This window comes from Mixophyes fleayi, chromosome 2 (assembly GCF_038048845.1).
Source record: "Mixophyes fleayi isolate aMixFle1 chromosome 2, aMixFle1.hap1, whole genome shotgun sequence".
NCBI classification, from domain to species: Eukaryota; Metazoa; Chordata; class Amphibia; order Anura; family Limnodynastidae; genus Mixophyes; species Mixophyes fleayi.
This window is the reverse complement of record NC_134403.1, coordinates 363977363-363998272: the sequence shown is the minus strand read 5'-3', so window position 1 is coordinate 363998272 and position 20910 is coordinate 363977363. Positions and strand designations below refer to the sequence as shown.

The 20910-nt window shown below is 37.1% G+C and overlaps 1 protein-coding gene across 2 annotated transcripts in view; it reads left to right on the top strand.

Annotated features, from left to right (window-relative positions):
• Window positions 1-498, top strand: part of TMPRSS3 (transmembrane serine protease 3) — a 48471-nt gene extending 47973 nt beyond the window's left edge. For both annotated transcript variants that reach the window (XM_075198243.1, XM_075198244.1), the window contains one exon: window positions 90-498. In XM_075198243.1, the coding sequence (XP_075054344.1) occupies window positions 90-113 (24 nt within the window). In that variant the 3' untranslated portion in view covers window positions 114-498. The remainder of the gene's footprint in view (window positions 1-89) is intronic.
• Window positions 499-20910: the final 20412 nt, after the last annotated feature.

Genomic DNA, 20910 nt, shown 5'->3' with positions numbered 1-20910 from the left:
ATGACTAGGACGACACAAAGACTGATAAAATGAGCTGAGGATGTCTTTATTGTCTACAGGTAAACTGAACAATTCTTTTCTTGTTCCAGAGAGAAGAGAGGAAGATGAACTAAGAGGAGTAATCTACCTCCGGTCTCCAGCTACATATTAAGCTCTGTGCTGTCTACAAGTGTAACGTTTACATTGAATGGACTTGTTAACAGAGAACCGGAAAACCTGGAGAGCGTGATCCAGTCACAAGATGACTTTCATCTCTTTGTATCGCTGTTAATGAAAGGCGGACTGTGTTTTATTATTTCCAAGAATCTAAGCAGCATTGTCCAATGTACAGATCTTTCAGCTGATATACCCGCTACCCTCTATCATGTGGTTTATTGTACAGAACATGTGGAAACACAGATACAGCTGGTTCTATTGTATGTCTATATTCTATTGTTATCCATACGAATCCCTCTATTTATTAACGTTGTATATGATTTGTGAGAGTCTACATAGGTTTTCAATAAAGAACATGTACAATACAAATCTGTTTGCTATTTATGTATCGTAAATAGGGAAGTATTATAAATGATTATATTTATCATGATAATTGGGTTCTTCAAGTAATACATTTTATTTTCTTATATAATATGTGTTATTGAGACCACCTCTGCCCTCGAACAATACCTGCAATATACTAATTACAGCTATACTAATTTAATAGTTGCCGGAGGTAACTTTATAGATATGGAATCAATGGGGGAAACTACCTCATCCGCAGGAGGTGGGTCTCAGAGGTGAGGGGTCCCGGCAGAAAGATAGAGTGGGGCGGCACAGTGACTTAATGGTTAGCACTTCTGCCTCATAGCACTGGGGTCATGAGTTCAATTCCCAACCATGGCCTTATCTGTGAGGAGTTTGTATGTTCTCCCCGTGTTTACGTGGGTTTCCTCCGGGTGCTCCAGTTTCCTTTCACAATCCAAAAACATACTAGTAGGTTAATTGGCTGCTATCAAAAAATTGACCCTAGTCTCTCTCTCTCTATCTGTCTGTGTGTGTATGTTAGGGAATTTAGACTGTAAGCCCTAATGGGGCAGGGACTGATGTGGGTGAGTTCTCTGTACAGCGCTGCGGAATTAGTGGCACTATATAAATAAATGATGATGATGATGATGAAGATGATCAACTCTTCTGAGTATGCGCTAGTCTGGCAAATGTACAGTCAAGCCCCGGTCGGGCTCTGAAAAGCAAGTGAAATCACTGTCATCAGGGGTCTGTCCCCCAAATTTTCTATCACGCCTGGCAATGGAACGGAATCTGCTGGCCAGAATACTTGGGACCTCACGGTTAAGGTTTTTTTTTGAGAACTATGAAATAGAGGAATAAATATACAGTGGTGAATATTTACGTCCTTCTGGTTAGTATACCTGTGAATTGCTTGAAATGACAGACTTAAAACATTCTGTCCCATTGGGCAAAATTCAATAAACTCTACTCAATCTGTATCTGTGAGTAATAAAAAAATCACTGGCCTATTAGTCCCACGTTGACATGTTGATTGAACCGTGGGTATTGCATAACATTTTGGCCTGATCTAGATCCCATGCTACACCCACCCAATGCACTATTGAATTTGGCAACTTTTCGCACAGATAAGAGGCAGAATATCATGACTCATCGGAGCTATCATGGTCACGTCATGCCAAAGCAAAGACATAGTCATGAAGACCATTGTGTCGTTTGGCCCATGCGTGGGGACTCGCCCTAATGTATGCTGTTTGATAAAATATAACAAAGAACAGCTAGGAATATAAAATAACCCCCTCGGAGAGGATTCTATTCTACACTCATAACCATCTTCCACGGCAAGACCAATCCAAAGACCAGCAATGGAATACCGGGTGTTCTGCTTGTTCGCCATCGCCCTTATTGTTGGGTCTTTCAGCACAGCGCACGGACAGGCTGCACTAAGTAAGTACTATACTATTATTACTACTATTATGGTCTATTTATATAGCTCCAATCATATTACGCAGCGCCGTACCAAGAATACCATCACGGCATGTAACCAAATATTGATACTAGCCCTCAGCGCTGTCTTGTCTTTCCGATAGTAAATGATAAGAAACACAGGATGTCAACAACTTAGTACATGAATTTAAATTTATAATAATTTAAGGCAATAATAAAAGCGAGGCAAAAACAAATCTCTGTTTGAAACTGAGATTGTTTTAGAGATTGGATTTGGACTATTTTGGGATTTAGCCTCGGATTGGTCCTAGATCTATGATTAAATGTTGAGTTAGGTTAAGATCTAAAGTTAGGACTATGTAAGGTTTATGATAAATATGTTAATGCTAGTAGTATATTCATTCTTCTTACAAAGTGTTGACAGAATCAAACACTACTCTTGAAAGAGGAGACGTCTCATTTTTATAGCAAGGGGTCTCTTGTCTTCATATTACACCAAGAACTTAATGTTTAGGGATTCTATGCAGGCTCCAATATTAGAAAGTCTAATAGTGCTTATCCCCCTTCTAGTGGGTCCACGGCAAATACCCCTTTTGCCCTTCTTTTAAAACAGCTCAGATTTTAGGCATACAATTAACAGATTGTAGGACTTCATGACTTTAAATCACGTTTAGATCATGTATAAGTACATTATAATGTTCAATGACATACAATGTACACCAACTAAGCTCAAAACGGCTGTTACAGCGATTGGGGTGTTATAAAAAAAGGGTGATATCATCACCACCAATTATTTATATAGCGCCACTAATTCCGCAGCGCTGTACAGAGAACTCACTCACATCAGTCCCTGTCCCATTGGGGCTTACAGTCTAAATTCCCTAATATACACACACACACACAGAATAGGGTCAAATTGTTATCAGCCAATTAACCTACCAGTATGTTTTTGGAGTGTGGGAGGAAACCGGAGCACCCGGAGGAAACCTACGCAAACACGGGGAGAACATACAAACTCCTCACAGATAAGGCCATGGTCGGGAATCGAACTCATGACCCCAGTGCTGTGAGGCAGAAGTGCTAACTACTAAGCCACCGTGCTATATGACATATTATGAATTAATATACTTTATTGCACTTTTGTATAGAGGTTATACCGGGTATTATAACAGATGTGAGAGGGAATTGTATAATGAGGGAGGGCTGTGCTAAAATAAAATACTAACATGCAAGGAAAAGTGAGAATGTTATTTAAATGTAAATCACTTGCTATTTAGTGCCAAATGATTTTCTTGCACGGCCTTCAGCCCATGAAGTCATGTATAAGATTGCCTTTCTGTATAGGTGGAACAAAGCCACTTGATAGGAGGTGATGTAAAGATCTAAAATTAACAGAATTGTTTATTTAACATAAATTTAAACTTGTAGGACACACGAAATGACTCACGCACAGCCCGGATAGAAATAAACACTTGTCAAGTTACTGCATTCAGCAGTCTAAGTTATTAATAATTTCAGGTTGTTTAATTAAAAACTTAAACTATGTTTAGGAAAAGAAAATGTAATAAATGACCAGCTGTAAGTCAGATCAGTTCATACAGCCGTGTCATAAATCTAATCTCTGTAAATTGTTAAACAAACGTTAGTCCGAAGGATAACTTACATTGAAACTAATGTGTTTTCATGACTATCCTTACAGGGTAATACGCTTGCATTAGTGTGATATGTAGACTACAAAACAACTGTATTGTCGCTATAAGATCCTTACAAGATAAATTAAATAATTTAGACTTTTGCAAGTAAAAAAATGTTCATTATTAATGTAATTACTGCCATTCAGATTCTGATCATTTGATTAAAGATATTAAGTTCTACTATATTACATGAATATTTGGCCACGGTGTGGCACTGTTTATTCTACTCTATGACTGATGTTTCCTGTGTCCTTTGTTGAGAAACCAGCCTGTCAACCCTCGCTCCTCAAATTCCGATATGCAAAGTATTCAGGTTATAAATGGCCCATTTCCTATGTTTTACTGAATATGTATTTACAAGTTAAGTGATATGCAATCCACAAAAAATAGCAGCAAAATGCTGAACCACCTTAGCCACGTAAAACGCAGGCAAAAGTAGAATTAAAGCAATTTGCTTTATTGTATTAATGAAAAGACTTCTTAGGTCTATTTAGGTATTTTTCTTAGATAAGCATAGTTGCCAACCTTTAAAGGCTGGCCCCCGGGAGTGTCAGAGTAGAGGTGGACGTGAGGGGGTGGGGTTCCGCGTATCGCATCAGTTTGGCCCCGAAAATGAGGCGATTCCCGAAGAGGCTTCAAACCTGCCCACTTGACTAGGAACTGGGCAGATGCGAGAGACTTGCCAGCTCTCCCGGGAGTCCAGGAGGCCTACTCGGAATTGGGGAGTCTCCCGGGTATTTCAGGAGAGTTGGCAAGTATGCAGATAAGGTAGCAGGATTTTGAAAGCTTATATCTAAAGGCGCTCAGTTTAATATTGCTGTTTTCTACCCCTGCCTGGCAAAGCACGATATGAACGTTCTGCAGTATATTATATCTTACAGAAAGGGAAAACACAGAGACATAAGGGTCACCCCTGTTACACTTTTACGTCAACATTTAATCCATTAGAATGATTTACAAGCATACTGTACAATACTTGAGTTTAGCTCTACGTTTGTTACTGAACATTCCTCTTAATGCATCAAGAGCCTAAATTTAAAATAAAAAGTTTATTTAGCATACAAATAGGTGAATACCATACGGTATTTGTACGTTTATTCTGTTGTTGGCTTTTATAACTGTTCCTTTCCTTTACCCGTTTCACACTGTAACCTGTATTTATTGTTGATTTAGCTCAGGCCCAATGTACCGTTGAACCGGTTGCTCGAGTGAACTGTGGACAACCCGGCATCTCCGCCACTCAGTGTTTCGACAAAGGATGTTGCTATGACAATTCTAATCTCGATGCCATCTGGTGCTACTACGCTCGCCCAGATGATGGTAAGAACGTCTCTCTACACGGGCTGCTGTATCGTGTCCTTAGGAAGACATACTGTAGGGAGGTAGAGAGGGAGGTGATACAGGTTCGGCCTTTTGGCATTTGGGTTAGATTACAAAAGGATCATGTATTGTGCTCAGTCGGTGACTGAATGTATATGGCAAAGCGATTGTTGGCCGCCCATTGCAAAAGCTGAACAAAACTTTCCGAACATATAATTCTGGATGTTACAAGATGCCTTCATTACATATATACTGTGTATGAAACATGATTATTGCAGCATATGAATGTGATCTTACACACCAGAGCTGGATTAAGATCGCATGGGGCCATAGGAAAAACACAATACATAAAAATGGCTTAGGGTTGTCTCGGCCCCTTGAAAGCCCGCATGGCCCAGGGGCAAACGCAGGATTTGTAGAAAGGGGTTTCCACACCACGCCACCAGTGAGCGGGACCAGCATACATGGGGGCGTGGCTATAATTTTAGACAGTGCTTGGCTGCTCTCCAACTCTTCCTATCCCCATAATATACATGGGCCATGCTGCGTGCACTACTGTTAGATGCACGCAGCTCTCCCTTTTCAAGCAGTGCTGTATGAAGCGGGAGTAGGGTCCAGTGACCTCAATCATACAGTGCCCCAGGCTTGGAGGGAAGTTTCCAGGCACTAGGACCCCCTCGTTTTGCCTATGTGGCCCTTGGCAGGAGCTTTGGTTTTCGAATGGATGATCCCTCTGTGTTACACACAGGTTTTTTTGGCTGCACTAATAGGCATTCTATCCAATCACTCAAAGCCACCTCTAACGCATTTTGAGCCATTTTCATGCCTCAGTGATGTCACTGACTCCTAGTGAATGGATGGGCTGAATATTGGCACTGCCCACAAAATGTCCGCCGTGTAAACCATTTCACTTTAAACGTATTGACTGCTGAATAAAATATCTGTGGCAAATATACTAATATCCAACTGCAGATAAAATCATTGTATGCCTGTTGGCTGAATGAAATATAATGTATTTTATAGATACCTTAGCTAGTATAATATAAAGCTAAATTCCACCAATACCCCAAGATACAAGTTTCTGTTTTTAGGCCAATAGCTGGTGATTTGCTGAGCGATTCACGAAATATTAAGTGCTTTGTTTTGCTGTACGTTGTGCTTGCCTTAATTGTGACTTTTCTTCTTAGAGTGCCTTTTGTAAGGGGATTCAGATGAACAAACCGGTCGCTGCCAGTGGAACAAAGTACTATGGAACCATCGTCATGTCTAATATTTACTTAGATGGAACAATCCGAACACTTTCTCTGTCTTGATCAGATTTCTCATTGTAAAAGACTTTCCCTCCTTATAAATGAATAACAGCCAGGCACTTGTGTAAAGTAATAAAACTGCAATTGGAATGTAAATGTGTCTCATTAACGGATGATTTACTGTTTGTCATGACACCTCTGTGCTGCTGTTAACATATAGAGGCTCAGATTAGCTGCATGTTGGCCTAACCCCTTCCACGTTAAACACGCCTACACATAGACCTGCCAGAGTTGGCTGATCTGAAATAATCTGCGCTGCTCTTAACATTCTAATGCTCTCATTGTTCTGAAGTTCATCTAACCCTTCCCTCTTCAACGCCGTCACATCAATATGTACCTGGTTTTGAAGAATGAATACAATAAGCACTGTGACTTTAGTCAAACACAACTGAACTAATAAGATTCACAATATTGTGTGTGTTTATGGCATAATTATTAATCTCAGAGTATCAGGTTTTAAAACATTTACCACAGTTTATATACAAGGTTATATCAATTAGAATGGTTGTACAGTTGTTTAGTGTAGTCTTTACATTATAGGAGGGTCATACACACAAGTGCGCTGGTTTAGCCACGTTTTGCAGTGAAACACACAGGATGACCAGCAGGATTTAACAGACACACAAACTGTAAAAAAAACAGCCTATAAAAACGAATAGCCTATACACCACACATTCATATGTTTAGGCTCGGCATTCTATCCATAGTGCTACTAGACTAAGTTGTACTCGCAGATTATTTCTGAAGAATCGGGGAGAATCATGAAATCACCTCTTGATTCACAGCTCTGGATTAGCCACGTTCCACAGTGTAATACACAGGATGACCGGCAGAATTTAATAAACACACAACCTATAAAAAAAACACAGTCTATACACCACACATTAATATGTTCATGTGTAAAGGTTGACACCCCAGAAGTGATGCAAAGAAGGATTCTATAGGCCTGGTGGTATGGAAGAGAGGTGACGGTCCCCCCAGTAGTGTTGGATTAAAACAAGAAACACAGGGCTAAAACTGCATAAACTCGTGGGTTTATTCTCTTTGCTTGTGGCATAAGGCTTTACCACAGCAGCAGCTAAGTAGAAGTGGTGTAAGGAAATAATAACACAATACCATCAACATGCAATATTATTCAACATGTCGCAAAAAAAATAACATTTTTGTAATCTTGGTTCAACAATATGCACACATAAATCAAGACAATAAATAAATATCACTTTAAATGTAGGCACTGTGCTTCAGTGAAATGGATTTCACTAGATAAATACTTTAGGAGACAACCAGTTGCTTTGAGTTATTTATACTATTACACCAAATGCTGCAGCAGCAGATAATGTAGACCAATCACAATACTTTTAGGGCAATTATTCAGACTATACTTATCACACAGAAATCAGTAGAGATACTATACTGAATAATCTAGCTGGTTCAGGTTTAGATGTTTTAGCAGAAAGGACTGCAGACTAGGGTCACTTTACGAAATACAAACCTCAAGGGAGTAAATTATAATTCACAGGTTTAAGCGAAGCGTCAGCTGACACAAGAAGCTTTTTTACTTGTACAAGGTGAAATCAGTAATCAACTTGATGCATGCGTGACTCCTGAGCTCCGCAAACAACAGCAATTCTGCACAATAAACGATTTCCAGTGTAAAGGACTCTGTGTCCACTTAGCAATCCATCTAATGCAATAAGCAGATCTCTCCCAGCAAATTTATGGTTAAACAACTTAAAAATCTATCTGCAACAAGTTTTAGGCAGTTTCACAATAAAATCAAACTTTTGATACAATGTAGACAAACTCTTGTGACAAATGATTTCTCTCTCTATGAGATCTATGCATCCAGCTTTTTTGAGACTTAAGTATGTTTGCTGTGCATTAACTGCCTAATGGAGGAGATTTCACAGAAATCAGAAAAAGCGTCTGGTGGCTGGGCCAAGCTCCACCTCCACTGCAGGCTATTCTGCAAATCGGGTCCTTGTTTATGGGGGCCCAATTTTATTAAGGGGCTTAAACGGCACAGTGGGATAGAATCCTAGAGGTAGGACAATTCAGTTGGTTTGGAGATCACTTTTTACCAGCACGTTATACAAGGGAATTAGAGTTTAAAATATTTACTATTTTTTATATAAATTTTCAACGTGATAAAATAACTTGCAGATCTCTTATTCTTTTTTCTGCAACTTTGTGATTAGAAAACAGCATTCAGACTATTTATCTGCAAAATGAATGCACACGAAGTATAAAAATACATAAAATTGCATTATGAAAAATCATACCTCCCAAAGATCGTAATTTTTGCAGATCGGGGCATAGCCCAATTTGTCCCAGTTTTCTAATGAAGAATGTTCAGAGCTATGATAAAATTGCTGTTAATAACATTCACAAATATATGTACAAACTTTCCCATACATTGACAGTAAGATAATATATTTACTGTTGCTGTACAGCTCGGTGAAAGTTATCGCTCTATATTATCAGTCATTTCCTACAAAAGGTGACAGATCCCTTTAATTGAATTACTTACAGCAATTCTGCTGTGTGTGATAAAAGATATCTGTCCACAATCACAAGCAACTAAAAGTAGAATGACCGCACTAAGTTGGTTAATAGATAAATAGTATTAAACCCCCAATCTTGCTTATAATGTATTCCAGTGTAACTTTCCTATCATAGCTGGAGGGTGCTCCCTTATACTTGTAATTAATGTGTAGCACCAGAGAGAAAGAAAGTATATCAAGGGGCACTCCGGGGTATTTAAAATTAAGATAACATTTTATTGGTATGCGTTAAAAATATATCTAACAACTAGCGAAATATATTAAAAACATGTGCTGTGTGAAAATAAAAAATGCAGAACTAACTGCAAATCGCTGTGTTGTCACGCTATTAAGTTATAGTAAATGCAAAAAATTCTATATTATATATTATGGTATTAAATTATACTGCTGATTGAATACAATTGTTGTATAGTTTTTAGTCAATGATATCACATATATGTTTGTATTGTGGTGAAACAAGGTAATAGATTGTAGTATCTATAGATTCATTCAGATAAACGACCTTGTTCACTTGAATATAAAGACACTAATTAGCTGTCTAAAGCTGATATCAATTATTGTATAAAATGACTGTTGGTGATTCAAGCTCTTTAAATCGTTATAGTATATCAAGATACAGGTATCATTTCATTGTAATGGTTTAAATATAAACCCTATGTCCTGATATTGTGTACTGGTTTGTTTAATTGATGGCTTAATATATTTAACACTTAGGAGTTGCTATGATATAGATGGCGTGGTTGGCATATAGATATGAATGCCGTTAGCTACGCTGTGTATTGTCCTGGGGTTGAGGAGATCTATCTCTTTTCATTATATCCCCATTGACTAGCGTGATTGACCCCCACGGTGTGATGTATATTGGCCAAATCTGAGCTCTATCTAACTTGATATGAGTACATTGATATCTAGCTAGACTGTAACTGGATTGAGAATATCACATCAGCAGAGCGTGAAAGACACAGCGAACGCCGACGCGCGTTTCGCTTGTGTGCTTTTTCAAGGCAAGACGAGCCTTGGCAATGATTGGATATTTAAGCTGTATACAGACCCTCCCTTCATCTACGTCATTGATAGAGATCCAATCCTGTGGCAGATCTCGCGGAGATGATAGACAGCGGTATCTGCCTATAGAATCTCGGGTAGAAGGTGTTTGAAAATCTTATTGGTATCGAGGTAAAAACACAAAGCATATTTCTTGAAAAGCATAAGAAAGGGAACTAACTTTGGTTGATATTATTACTTGTAAATTATCATAGGATTTAAGGTGAAGTTTCATTTAATAAACAGGATCTCTGAGCGTATTTTGGTAAGTATTTTCAATAGATTGCCATAAGCAGTTCACAATATCATATATTATACATTATCACTGCCCAACAGTAGATATAGATATACAGTAATGATAGATTAATCCTATAACATTAAAGGAAAGACGATATTCTGTATTTATACATAGCAGTCTTGTATCATATGGGTATAGATATATTGTTATTTAGGTATAGTAAAGTTACATTAAGTGTAATCTAACCTACTAAGATTATCTGCTAGAATTTGTATTGTGTATTAACATGTATCATTATTAAAAATATTCAGGTAGGTATCCATAGTGAATTATCCTATCATAGGTTGCATATTAACCTTAATTCAATAGAAATATAGATATGGAATTATGGTCCCTAAATTGATCCTATAATACTAGGGTGAATAAAAGTGTACTATATTTATATGTTAATCCTATATTTTATCAATACAATCGCTATAAAATGCGATATAGATACTAGAGTGCCTTAGGTGTATTGCAAAATAAATTTGATTATAAACTGGAATTGTGTTATATATTGAGTTGATTGATTCTTGGGGGTGATATTAATCAGATATCACATCCCAATAAAGTGAATGAGATCAAAAACTAATGTGTAGAACTATGTGGTAAACCTTTTACAACATTTAACTTTTATAAGTGATTTGGACCATCATTCATGTTGTAAGCATGATTTTAATGGATTATGAGCCAGTTCCCTGGCAGGTGATTAAATAAATATAAAATACAAAAAGAAGAGAGGGAAAAGGGGGGGAGGGGAGTGATTTTGTGTTATTATATGTATAAGTGAATCAGACATTTGTGTTATATATATCTCCATTGTTTCTATGATTATTTTTAATTTTTAATTTTTTAATATTCTAGTACCTTTTTTTTCCCCCATTATTATTAAATTGATTTGTTAAAGAAAGGCCAAATAGCTGGTATAATCATTAAGGCCTTTCGGTATCAAACTACCCATAATAAAGATCTTCTTGGTTTCTCTTCTCAAAAGTTCTCCTTGTAAGTCTCCTCCACGAATCCCCATGTGTACTTGTTCCATTATATAAGCTTTCACAAATTTTGGATTACTATTGTGAAAAGATAGATAATGCTTTGCTACTGAAGTTATTTTTTTATTATTGTTTCGATCCTTCTCCGCATTCTTAATATTACCTATATGTTCTAGGAGTCTTTTCTTGAAGGGGCGGCTGGTCATGCCAACATATTTTTTAGAACAAGGACATGTTAGACAATATATCACCCCAGAGGAGTTACAGTGCCTTGAAAAAGCACACAAGCGAAACGCGCGTCGGCGTTCGCTGTGTCTTTCACGCTCTGCTGATGTGATATTCTCAATCCAGTTACAGTCTAGCTAGATATCAATGTACTCATATCAAGTTAGATAGAGCTCAGATTTGGCCAATATACATCACACCGTGGGGGTCAATCACGCTAGTCAATGGGGATATAATGAAAAGAGATAGATCTCCTCAACCCCAGGACAATACACAGCGTAGCTAACGGCATTCATATCTATATGCCAACCACGCCATCTATATCATAGCAACTCCTAAGTGTTAAATATATTAAGCCATCAATTAAACAAACCAGTACACAATATCAGGACATAGGGTTTATATTTAAACCATTACAATGAAATGATACCTGTATCTTGATATACTATAACGATTTAAAGAGCTTGAATCACCAACAGTCATTTTATACAATAATTGATATCAGCTTTAGACAGCTAATTAGTGTCTTTATATTCAAGTGAACAAGGTCGTTTATCTGAATGAATCTATAGATACTACAATCTATTACCTTGTTTCACCACAATACAAACATATATGTGATATCATTGACTAAAAACTATACAACAATTGTATTCAATCAGCAGTATAATTTAATACCATAATATATAATATAGAATTTTTTGCATTTACTATAACTTAATAGCGTGACAACACAGCGATTTGCAGTTAGTTCTGCATTTTTTATTTTCACACAGCACATGTTTTTAATATATTTCGCTAGTTGTTAGATATATTTTTAACGCATACCAATAAAATGTTATCTTAATTTTAAATACCCCGGAGTGCCCCTTGATATACTTTCTTTCTCTCTGGTGCTACACATTAATTACAAGTATAAGGGAGCACCCTCCAGCTATGATAGGAAAGTTACACTGGAATACATTATAAGCAAGATTGGGGGTTTAATACTATTTATCTATTAACCAACTTAGTGCGGTCATTCTACTTTTAGTTACTGATCAATTTGTGAGGTCTTTCTCACTCTCTATGTTACCAGCACAAGTGACATTATAAATCTATATAACTTCAATCAACAGATATTATTACACAATAAAATATAAATTTATAATGGCAACATTTAATATCTGTTATGATCTTAATCAAAGACGAGAAAAATGGATCAATAATGGAGACTTTGATCTCCTCTTAAATTCCAATGAAGATATACAGAAAGGTTGGTCAGACCATCTATATGAACTAAAATCTGCCTTATATAAACAGACGAAAACCTATTGGAACAAAACCATGTTTGAGAAATACACTCATCAACAAATGATACCAAGGGGTCTCAGACCCAAAATCTATCCTGCCTTTGACCTAGCAACCGAAGAAATAAAAAAAGAATGGGAGCGAGCTCTAACGAATTGTGCCAATGAATTAATAAACATCTTGGTCAAACATGATACCATTATTTTAGAACAGTGTAACCAAGAGATCACCTTACTTGGTGAAAAACTAAAATCTTTTGAGAAGGATGAATCTTTTAAAAAAATGTATGAAAAATTAAAATTAGATTTGGATATATATGAAAAAGAAATTATTGAAAAGAAGAAAAATAAATTACTTAGAGATACTAAGGACTATGCACAAAATAGAGTATTTAGATGGAGAACTCAAAAATCCAATAAACCCTCAACATCTTATACAACTTCGGAAATTGACTCCTCTGAAGGGGAGACATCAAATGATGCCTCTACAACACGATCTGTGAACACTACCAGGAATTTTTTAGGGAGAGGCCCTATGGACCATATGGATCGAAACGATACATATATAAGAAAATACGCAGGGGGGGGAAGAAAAACAAAAAGATCAGAAGAACAAGAGGAGAATCTATTCCGCAGAAGCCAGAGACGTCAGAGACGTTAGACGCAGCTTTAAGGGTTATAAACCTTTCAGATAAAGAATTGAAACCTGAACATATCAGTCTTCTTAGTAAAGGATTATCCTTCTCACCATCTAAACCAATGAATAGATTTGAATGGGAAAAAGACTTAGCTCTTTTCTCTAGGAAACTTCTTCTCAAAAATTTTTATGAAATAAACAAAAGAAATGAAGGTAGTACAAAGGAGGATGATGTATATACCTCCCAAATTAGATCAACCCCGGTCCTTTTGAATACCACTGATGATATTATAGCTCTGGAAACATTGGAGGAATTACAGGATTTACAATTAGAGGAAAGATCTTTAAATATACCAATACAAACAAATATAAAATCTACTCTGAAAAAGAAGTCTTCTTTTTTACCAGATACTGTCATATGTCCACAGGTTAAAACCTTTGTAGATCTAGTATCTAGGGATCTAGATAAACTATATGATAGAACACAAAGATACCAATGGACTAATGGAAACTTAGATAAAATAGAAATTCAGGCACTAAGAGAAATAGAAAGTTGGACAGATGTCGAAATTAAACCCTCAGACAAAGGGGGAAATATTGTTTTGTGGGCAAAAGATAAATACATAACAGAAATCAACCGACAGTTAAAGGACACAACTTGCTACAAACGTTTAATATTCAACCCCACGGCAAACTTTTTGAATAATTACAAATCCATAATTACAAAAGCATTTGATAACAGAATATTAACTAAACAAGATTATGAGTACCTCATGGTAGAAAATCCAAAAATACCAACAATGTACATACTCCCGAAAATACATAAGAACGAAAAAAATCCCCCGGGAAGACCCATTATATCGGGGATAGGGGGACTGACTGAAAAAGCCAGCAAATACGTAGACCAATTTCTACGTCCTTTTGTCTGTAGCTTACATTCATATGTCAGAGACACCTTGGATGTGCTATCTAAAATACAAGAAATTACAGTGAACAGAGATGTCTACTTGGCATCATATGATGTAGAATCTCTTTATACAAACATAAACCACAAAGATGGACTGAAAGCGACACAATACTTTCTAAGTATGAATACTAACTCTGATCGAAATGAATTTATCATCACCCTCTTACAATTTATTCTAACGAAGAATTACTTTCTATTTGATGAGAGATTCTATCTTCAAATTAGGGGTACCGCTATGGGGACATGTTGTGCTCCGACTTACGCCAACCTATTCCTGGGTTGGTGGGAGAAGGAAGTAGTGTTTTGCGAAACTAATGATAAATATACTAAACATGTCCTACTTTGGCTTAGATATATAGACGACATCCTGATTTTGTGGGATGGAGACATATCTATGTTCAATGAGTTCACTACAATTCTGAACAATAATGATTTAAATCTAAAACTCACTTCAGAAATTGATCTTGAAAGGATCAATTTCTTAGATTTAATAATTTACAAAAATGCAGATGGTACCCTAGATACGGATGTATATAGAAAACTGACTGCCACTAACAGTATACTGCACAGTTCAAGTGCACACCATCCAGCAGTAATCAAAGGTATACCCAAAGGGGAATTATTACGAATGAAACGAAACTGTTCTAATAAACAAACCTTTGATAAAAGATCAGAAGAACTCATAACGAGACTCAAAAACAGGGGATATGGAAGAAGAAAGATTAAAAATGCTGAAAACTTTGTATCAAAAAAAGATAGAGAATCTCTGATCTACTCCTCTGAAAATCAAAAACATGATATTTATCCATCAAAGGTCAGGATGATCGGTACCTATTGTAATGAATGGAAAGAACTCCTTGATATATTCCAACATCATTGGCATATTCTTCTCTTAGATTCGGATTTAAAAAATATCTTAGAGGAGAGAATTTCCGTCAGTTGGAGAAGATCCAAAAATCTTAATGACTGTTTTGTCCATAGTCATTTTCAAAAGGATATACCTAAAAAGAATAAAACTAAAGGCTTCTATCCATGCGGGTCATGCAAAGCATGCCAATATACAGTCACGACAAAAGACTATACGGATAAGTATGGCAAGATCTGGAAAATAGATGACTTTCTGAACTGTAACTCCTCTGGGGTGATATATTGTCTAACATGTCCTTGTTCTAAAAAATATGTTGGCATGACCAGCCGCCCCTTCAAGAAAAGACTCCTAGAACATATAGGTAATATTAAGAATGCGGAGAAGGATCGAAACAATAATAAAAAAATAACTTCAGTAGCAAAGCATTATCTATCTTTTCACAATAGTAATCCAAAATTTGTGAAAGCTTATATAATGGAACAAGTACACATGGGGATTCGTGGAGGAGACTTACAAGGAGAACTTTTGAGAAGAGAAACCAAGAAGATCTTTATTATGGGTAGTTTGATACCGAAAGGCCTTAATGATTATACCAGCTATTTGGCCTTTCTTTAACAAATCAATTTAATAATAATGGGGGAAAAAAAAGGTACTAGAATATTAAAAAATTAAAAATTAAAAATAATCATAGAAACAATGGAGATATATATAACACAAATGTCTGATTCACTTATACATATAATAACACAAAATCACTCCCCTCCCCCCCTTTTCCCTCTCTTCTTTTTGTATTTTATATTTATTTAATCACCTGCCAGGGAACTGGCTCATAATCCATTAAAATCATGCTTACAACATGAATGATGGTCCAAATCACTTATAAAAGTTAAATGTTGTAAAAGGTTTACCACATAGTTCTACACATTAGTTTTTGATCTCATTCACTTTATTGGGATGTGATATCTGATTAATATCACCCCCAAGAATCAATCAACTCAATATATAACACAATTCCAGTTTATAATCAAATTTATTTTGCAATACACCTAAGGCACTCTAGTATCTATATCGCATTTTATAGCGATTGTATTGATAAAATATAGGATTAACATATAAATATAGTACACTTTTATTCACCCTAGTATTATAGGATCAATTTAGGGACCATAATTCCATATCTATATTTCTATTGAATTAAGGTTAATATGCAACCTATGATAGGATAATTCACTATGGATACCTACCTGAATATTTTTAATAATGATACATGTTAATACACAATACAAATTCTAGCAGATAATCTTAGTAGGTTAGATTACACTTAATGTAACTTTACTATACCTAAATAACAATATATCTATACCCATATGATACAAGACTGCTATGTATAAATACAGAATATCGTCTTTCCTTTAATGTTATAGGATTAATCTATCATTACTGTATATCTATATCTACTGTTGGGCAGTGATAATGTATAATATATGATATTGTGAACTGCTTATGGCAATCTATTGAAAATACTTACCAAAATACGCTCAGAGATCCTGTTTATTAAATGAAACTTCACCTTAAATCCTATGATAATTTACAAGTAATAATATCAACCAAAGTTAGTTCCCTTTCTTATGCTTTTCAAGAAATATGCTTTGTGTTTTTACCTCGATACCAATAAGATTTTCAAACACCTTCTACCCGAGATTCTATAGGCAGATACCGCTGTCTATCATCTCCGCGAGATCTGCCACAGGATTGGATCTCTATCAATGACGTAGATGAAGGGAGGGTCTGTATACAGCTTAAATATCCAATCATTGCCAAGGCTCGTCTTGCCTTGAAAAAGCACACAAGCGAAACGCGCGTCGGCGTTCGCTGTGTCTTTCACGCTCTGCTGATGTGATATTCTCAATCCAGTTACAGTCTAGCTAGATATCAATGTACTCATATCAAGTTAGATAGAGCTCAGATTTGGCCAATATACATCACACCGTGGGGGTCAATCACGCTAGTCAATGGGGATATAATGAAAAGAGATAGATCTCCTCAACCCCAGGACAATACACAGCGTAGCTAACGGCATTCATATCTATATGCCAACCACGCCATCTATATCATAGCAACTCCTAAGTGTTAAATATATTAAGCCATCAATTAAACAAACCAGTACACAATATCAGGACATAGGGTTTATATTTAAACCATTACAATGAAATGATACCTGTATCTTGATATACTATAACGATTTAAAGAGCTTGAATCACCAACAGTCATTTTATACAATAATTGATATCAGCTTTAGACAGCTAATTAGTGTCTTTATATTCAAGTGAACAAGGTCGTTTATCTGAATGAATCTATAGATACTACAATCTATTACCTTGTTTCACCACAATACAAACATATATGTGATATCATTGACTAAAAACTATACAACAATTGTATTCAATCAGCAGTATAATTTAATACCATAATATATAATATAGAATTTTTTGCATTTACTATAACTTAATAGCGTGACAACACAGCGATTTGCAGTTAGTTCTGCATTTTTTATTTTCACACAGCACATGTTTTTAATATATTTCGCTAGTTGTTAGATATATTTTTAACGCATACCAATAAAATGTTATCTTAATTTTAAATACCCCGGAGTGCCCCTTGATATACTTTCTTTCTCTCTGGTGCTACACAATCACAAGCAAGTCAGCTCTTGCGTTCACATATTTTTTAAATTCAAAGCTGCCAAAAAAGTTACGGAAGGATTCAGGAAAACAATTTCTATCTCTTACACTTCCTGAGATTTACTTAGATTGACGCTTCTAGAATTTTTCATTGGCCGATATAATTTCAGTAACCAAAGAAATGACAGAGTTTCAGATAAAAAATGTCTGAAGTTAGAGCAGCCAATGAAATTGCGTGAAAATTTGGTTTTAATTAGAGATGTTAACTGACCCCCATGATTTGATTTTGGCTTTGGAACTTTGTGTTTTGGTTTTGGCTTTGGCAAAACCGCCCTTGCGTGTTTTGGTTTTAGTTTTGGATCCCTATTTTTCCCTAATATCCTTATTTTGTTCCCCTAAAATCACAGAATTAGTTTTTTTTGTTAATTTTTTGTTTTTGGTTGATTTAACATTAGCTGTTAATTAAATGTCCTTATCAAGAGTTATCTTACATAATAAATAAAGACACATGAGACTTGTTTGGCGAAGAAAGGTCACAAAATTTGTTGAAAATAAGTGAATTCAAATGGTAGTGAATAAATCAGCGACCAGCCATTACTATGCCAAATTGTGACACCCAAAAATGTAGTCTGACACTTCTCTGCAGCGGAGCCCCACTGTCCCTCGTTGGGCTCAGTAGCTGGGACTCGCCCGACAAGGCAGAGCCCCATAACTCCCTAAGGGAGAGTGTTACTATCATGAACCTCCCTGTAGAGGGAGAGAGCTTCACTGCCACCTGAATGTAGCATCTATGGTTGCTGATTGTCATGACTGATTGTCATGACCCTACTGAAAGAAAAATACCAATTGAACAACAATTCAAGAGGACAATCAAGAATAAGGGACTGGGAGAGCGGGGAAATTTCCAGCGGCAAGAGGTAGAAACCAGCCTATGTATGTTTACCTTTACTGATTGGCTGATGAATTATAACTAACTGGCCTAGTATTATTAACTCCTTCTTCACCCCAACCTGGGCACTTATATGCCCTTTGGCCAATTCCTTGCCCTCTGTATTCCTAACCAATCAGTACATAGTACTACGTCCTTGTCATCATCATGTATATTTGTACCAGCCCCCAGTACTGGCAAGAGATAGGCTTCATGAAAGGCATATATGTGTAGGAATGTTTAATTCAGTGAATACACCCTAATAGTACTCGGCCTATCCCATCCCTCCCTGTTCTGGCTCTCCTGGCTGAAGGAGGACTGAGATGCAATACACAAGAATCTTAATACAGATTTTTGGTGTATATGTATATATATATATATATACATATATATATACACACATACATACATACAGTATACATAAATATGAGCAACTTACAAGACCATAAAACCCGATGTAACCTCTATTTCAGCCCCCTATCTGTCTATGTCTTTGTCCATCAGACAATCAGAAGCACGACATTACTATTAAAGAAGCATGTACTTCCACTGACGGGGGCCACATCCCTATATTGTTAAGAAACAGCAGCCATAGTCTTAACAGGTCCCCTTCTGAATGCTTACTACAAAGTGACACCACATCATCCTACTGTATGCCACATAGACCAATCGCCTTTCCATATAAAATATATTAAAATATGAACCCCCCCCACATATATCGTTTACTGCTTTACAAAACCATTGGGAATCTTCTATCCTGCAGTCAACATCAAAGTGAAAATTAAGAAATCCGAATAGACAGACGCAGCTTCGTATAATATAGCCATAACATTAATGAATGAGGTACAGCTGGAGGGGTCAATACAAAATCAGCCAATCAGAAACTGCTAGATCAGGACTGGCCAACCTATGCCAGGTGTTGTAAAACTACAAGCTCCAGCATGCTTTGCCAGTAGCTAGCCAGGCAGGGCATGATGGGAGTTGTAGTTTCACAACACCTGGAAAGCCATAGGTTCATCAGGCCTGGGCAATCTGCTTGAGTCATCATAATCATGTATCTTTACATTAGGGCTCCATCACCTGCACACGATACACCCCCTAATATCTATGTCTGGGGATGAGTCCAACTCTCATAGATCACATCTCCAGAGGCCATACTGCACTTATGTAGAAGCCCTTACTGTACTCAGTCACCTGCACTCCTTTCTGCCACCATTGCAGCGCAGAGACTGACAGTATGAGTGGAGTCTGGAGAGGAGCGAGGGGGGTTTTCAGCAGTGAATGTCCGATGAACGGAGCACTCAGTACCTGTCTCACCTGGGGGGGTGGCAGAGGAGGGCAGGAACGCAACTGTCTCTATCACATGCATAGGCAAACTGAGGGAGGGGGGGGGGTTCTTAGTGCCTGGAAACCCCCCTTCAAGCCTGGGACACTGTATAATTGAGGTGGCTGGACCCTGCCCCCGCTTCACACGGCTCTGCCCGAAAAGAGAGAGCTGCGTGCACCTAACAGTAGTGCACGTAGCATTGCCCATTTATAATAGGGTGAGCTCGAGAGCAGCCAAGCACTCTCTAAAATTATAGTCACACCCCCATGCATGCTGGTCACGCCCACTGGCGCCATGGTGTGGAAACCCCCCCTCTGCAAATCCTGCGTTTGCCCCTGACATGTCTAATTTCATACTCCCATGTTACTATGGAGAGAATAACTAAACAAACAGAAATGTCCATCCTCCGATACCTGGACAATAAACTGTAACAAACTATCTAAATATAGAGTAAACTTAGTCACATTGTACATGACTTAAAATATCTAGGGCGGGGGAGAGGGTGGGGGACAGCCCAAAGCCTCTCCCTAAGTAAACCTTATCTGAAGAATTTAGCAAACACAGCGGAGGATATAAAGTACCCCCATGTAACTGTCCTACACATTGGTCTGAGGAATCAGGATGGATCCTAGGTTATGCTGTGTGTTGGCCATTGTGCTGCTGTTCACTGGCTCAGTCCAAGCTATGAGTAAGTACCGTGATTGGTTTACGACTGTTATACATTAAATGATTATGCACTTTGGGGATTAGTTACCTCAATTTGAGGTAATCTGTGGCTTTCCAGCTGTCGTGGTACTACAAATGCCAGCAAAACAGGCCACCCACAGCACAGAGGGT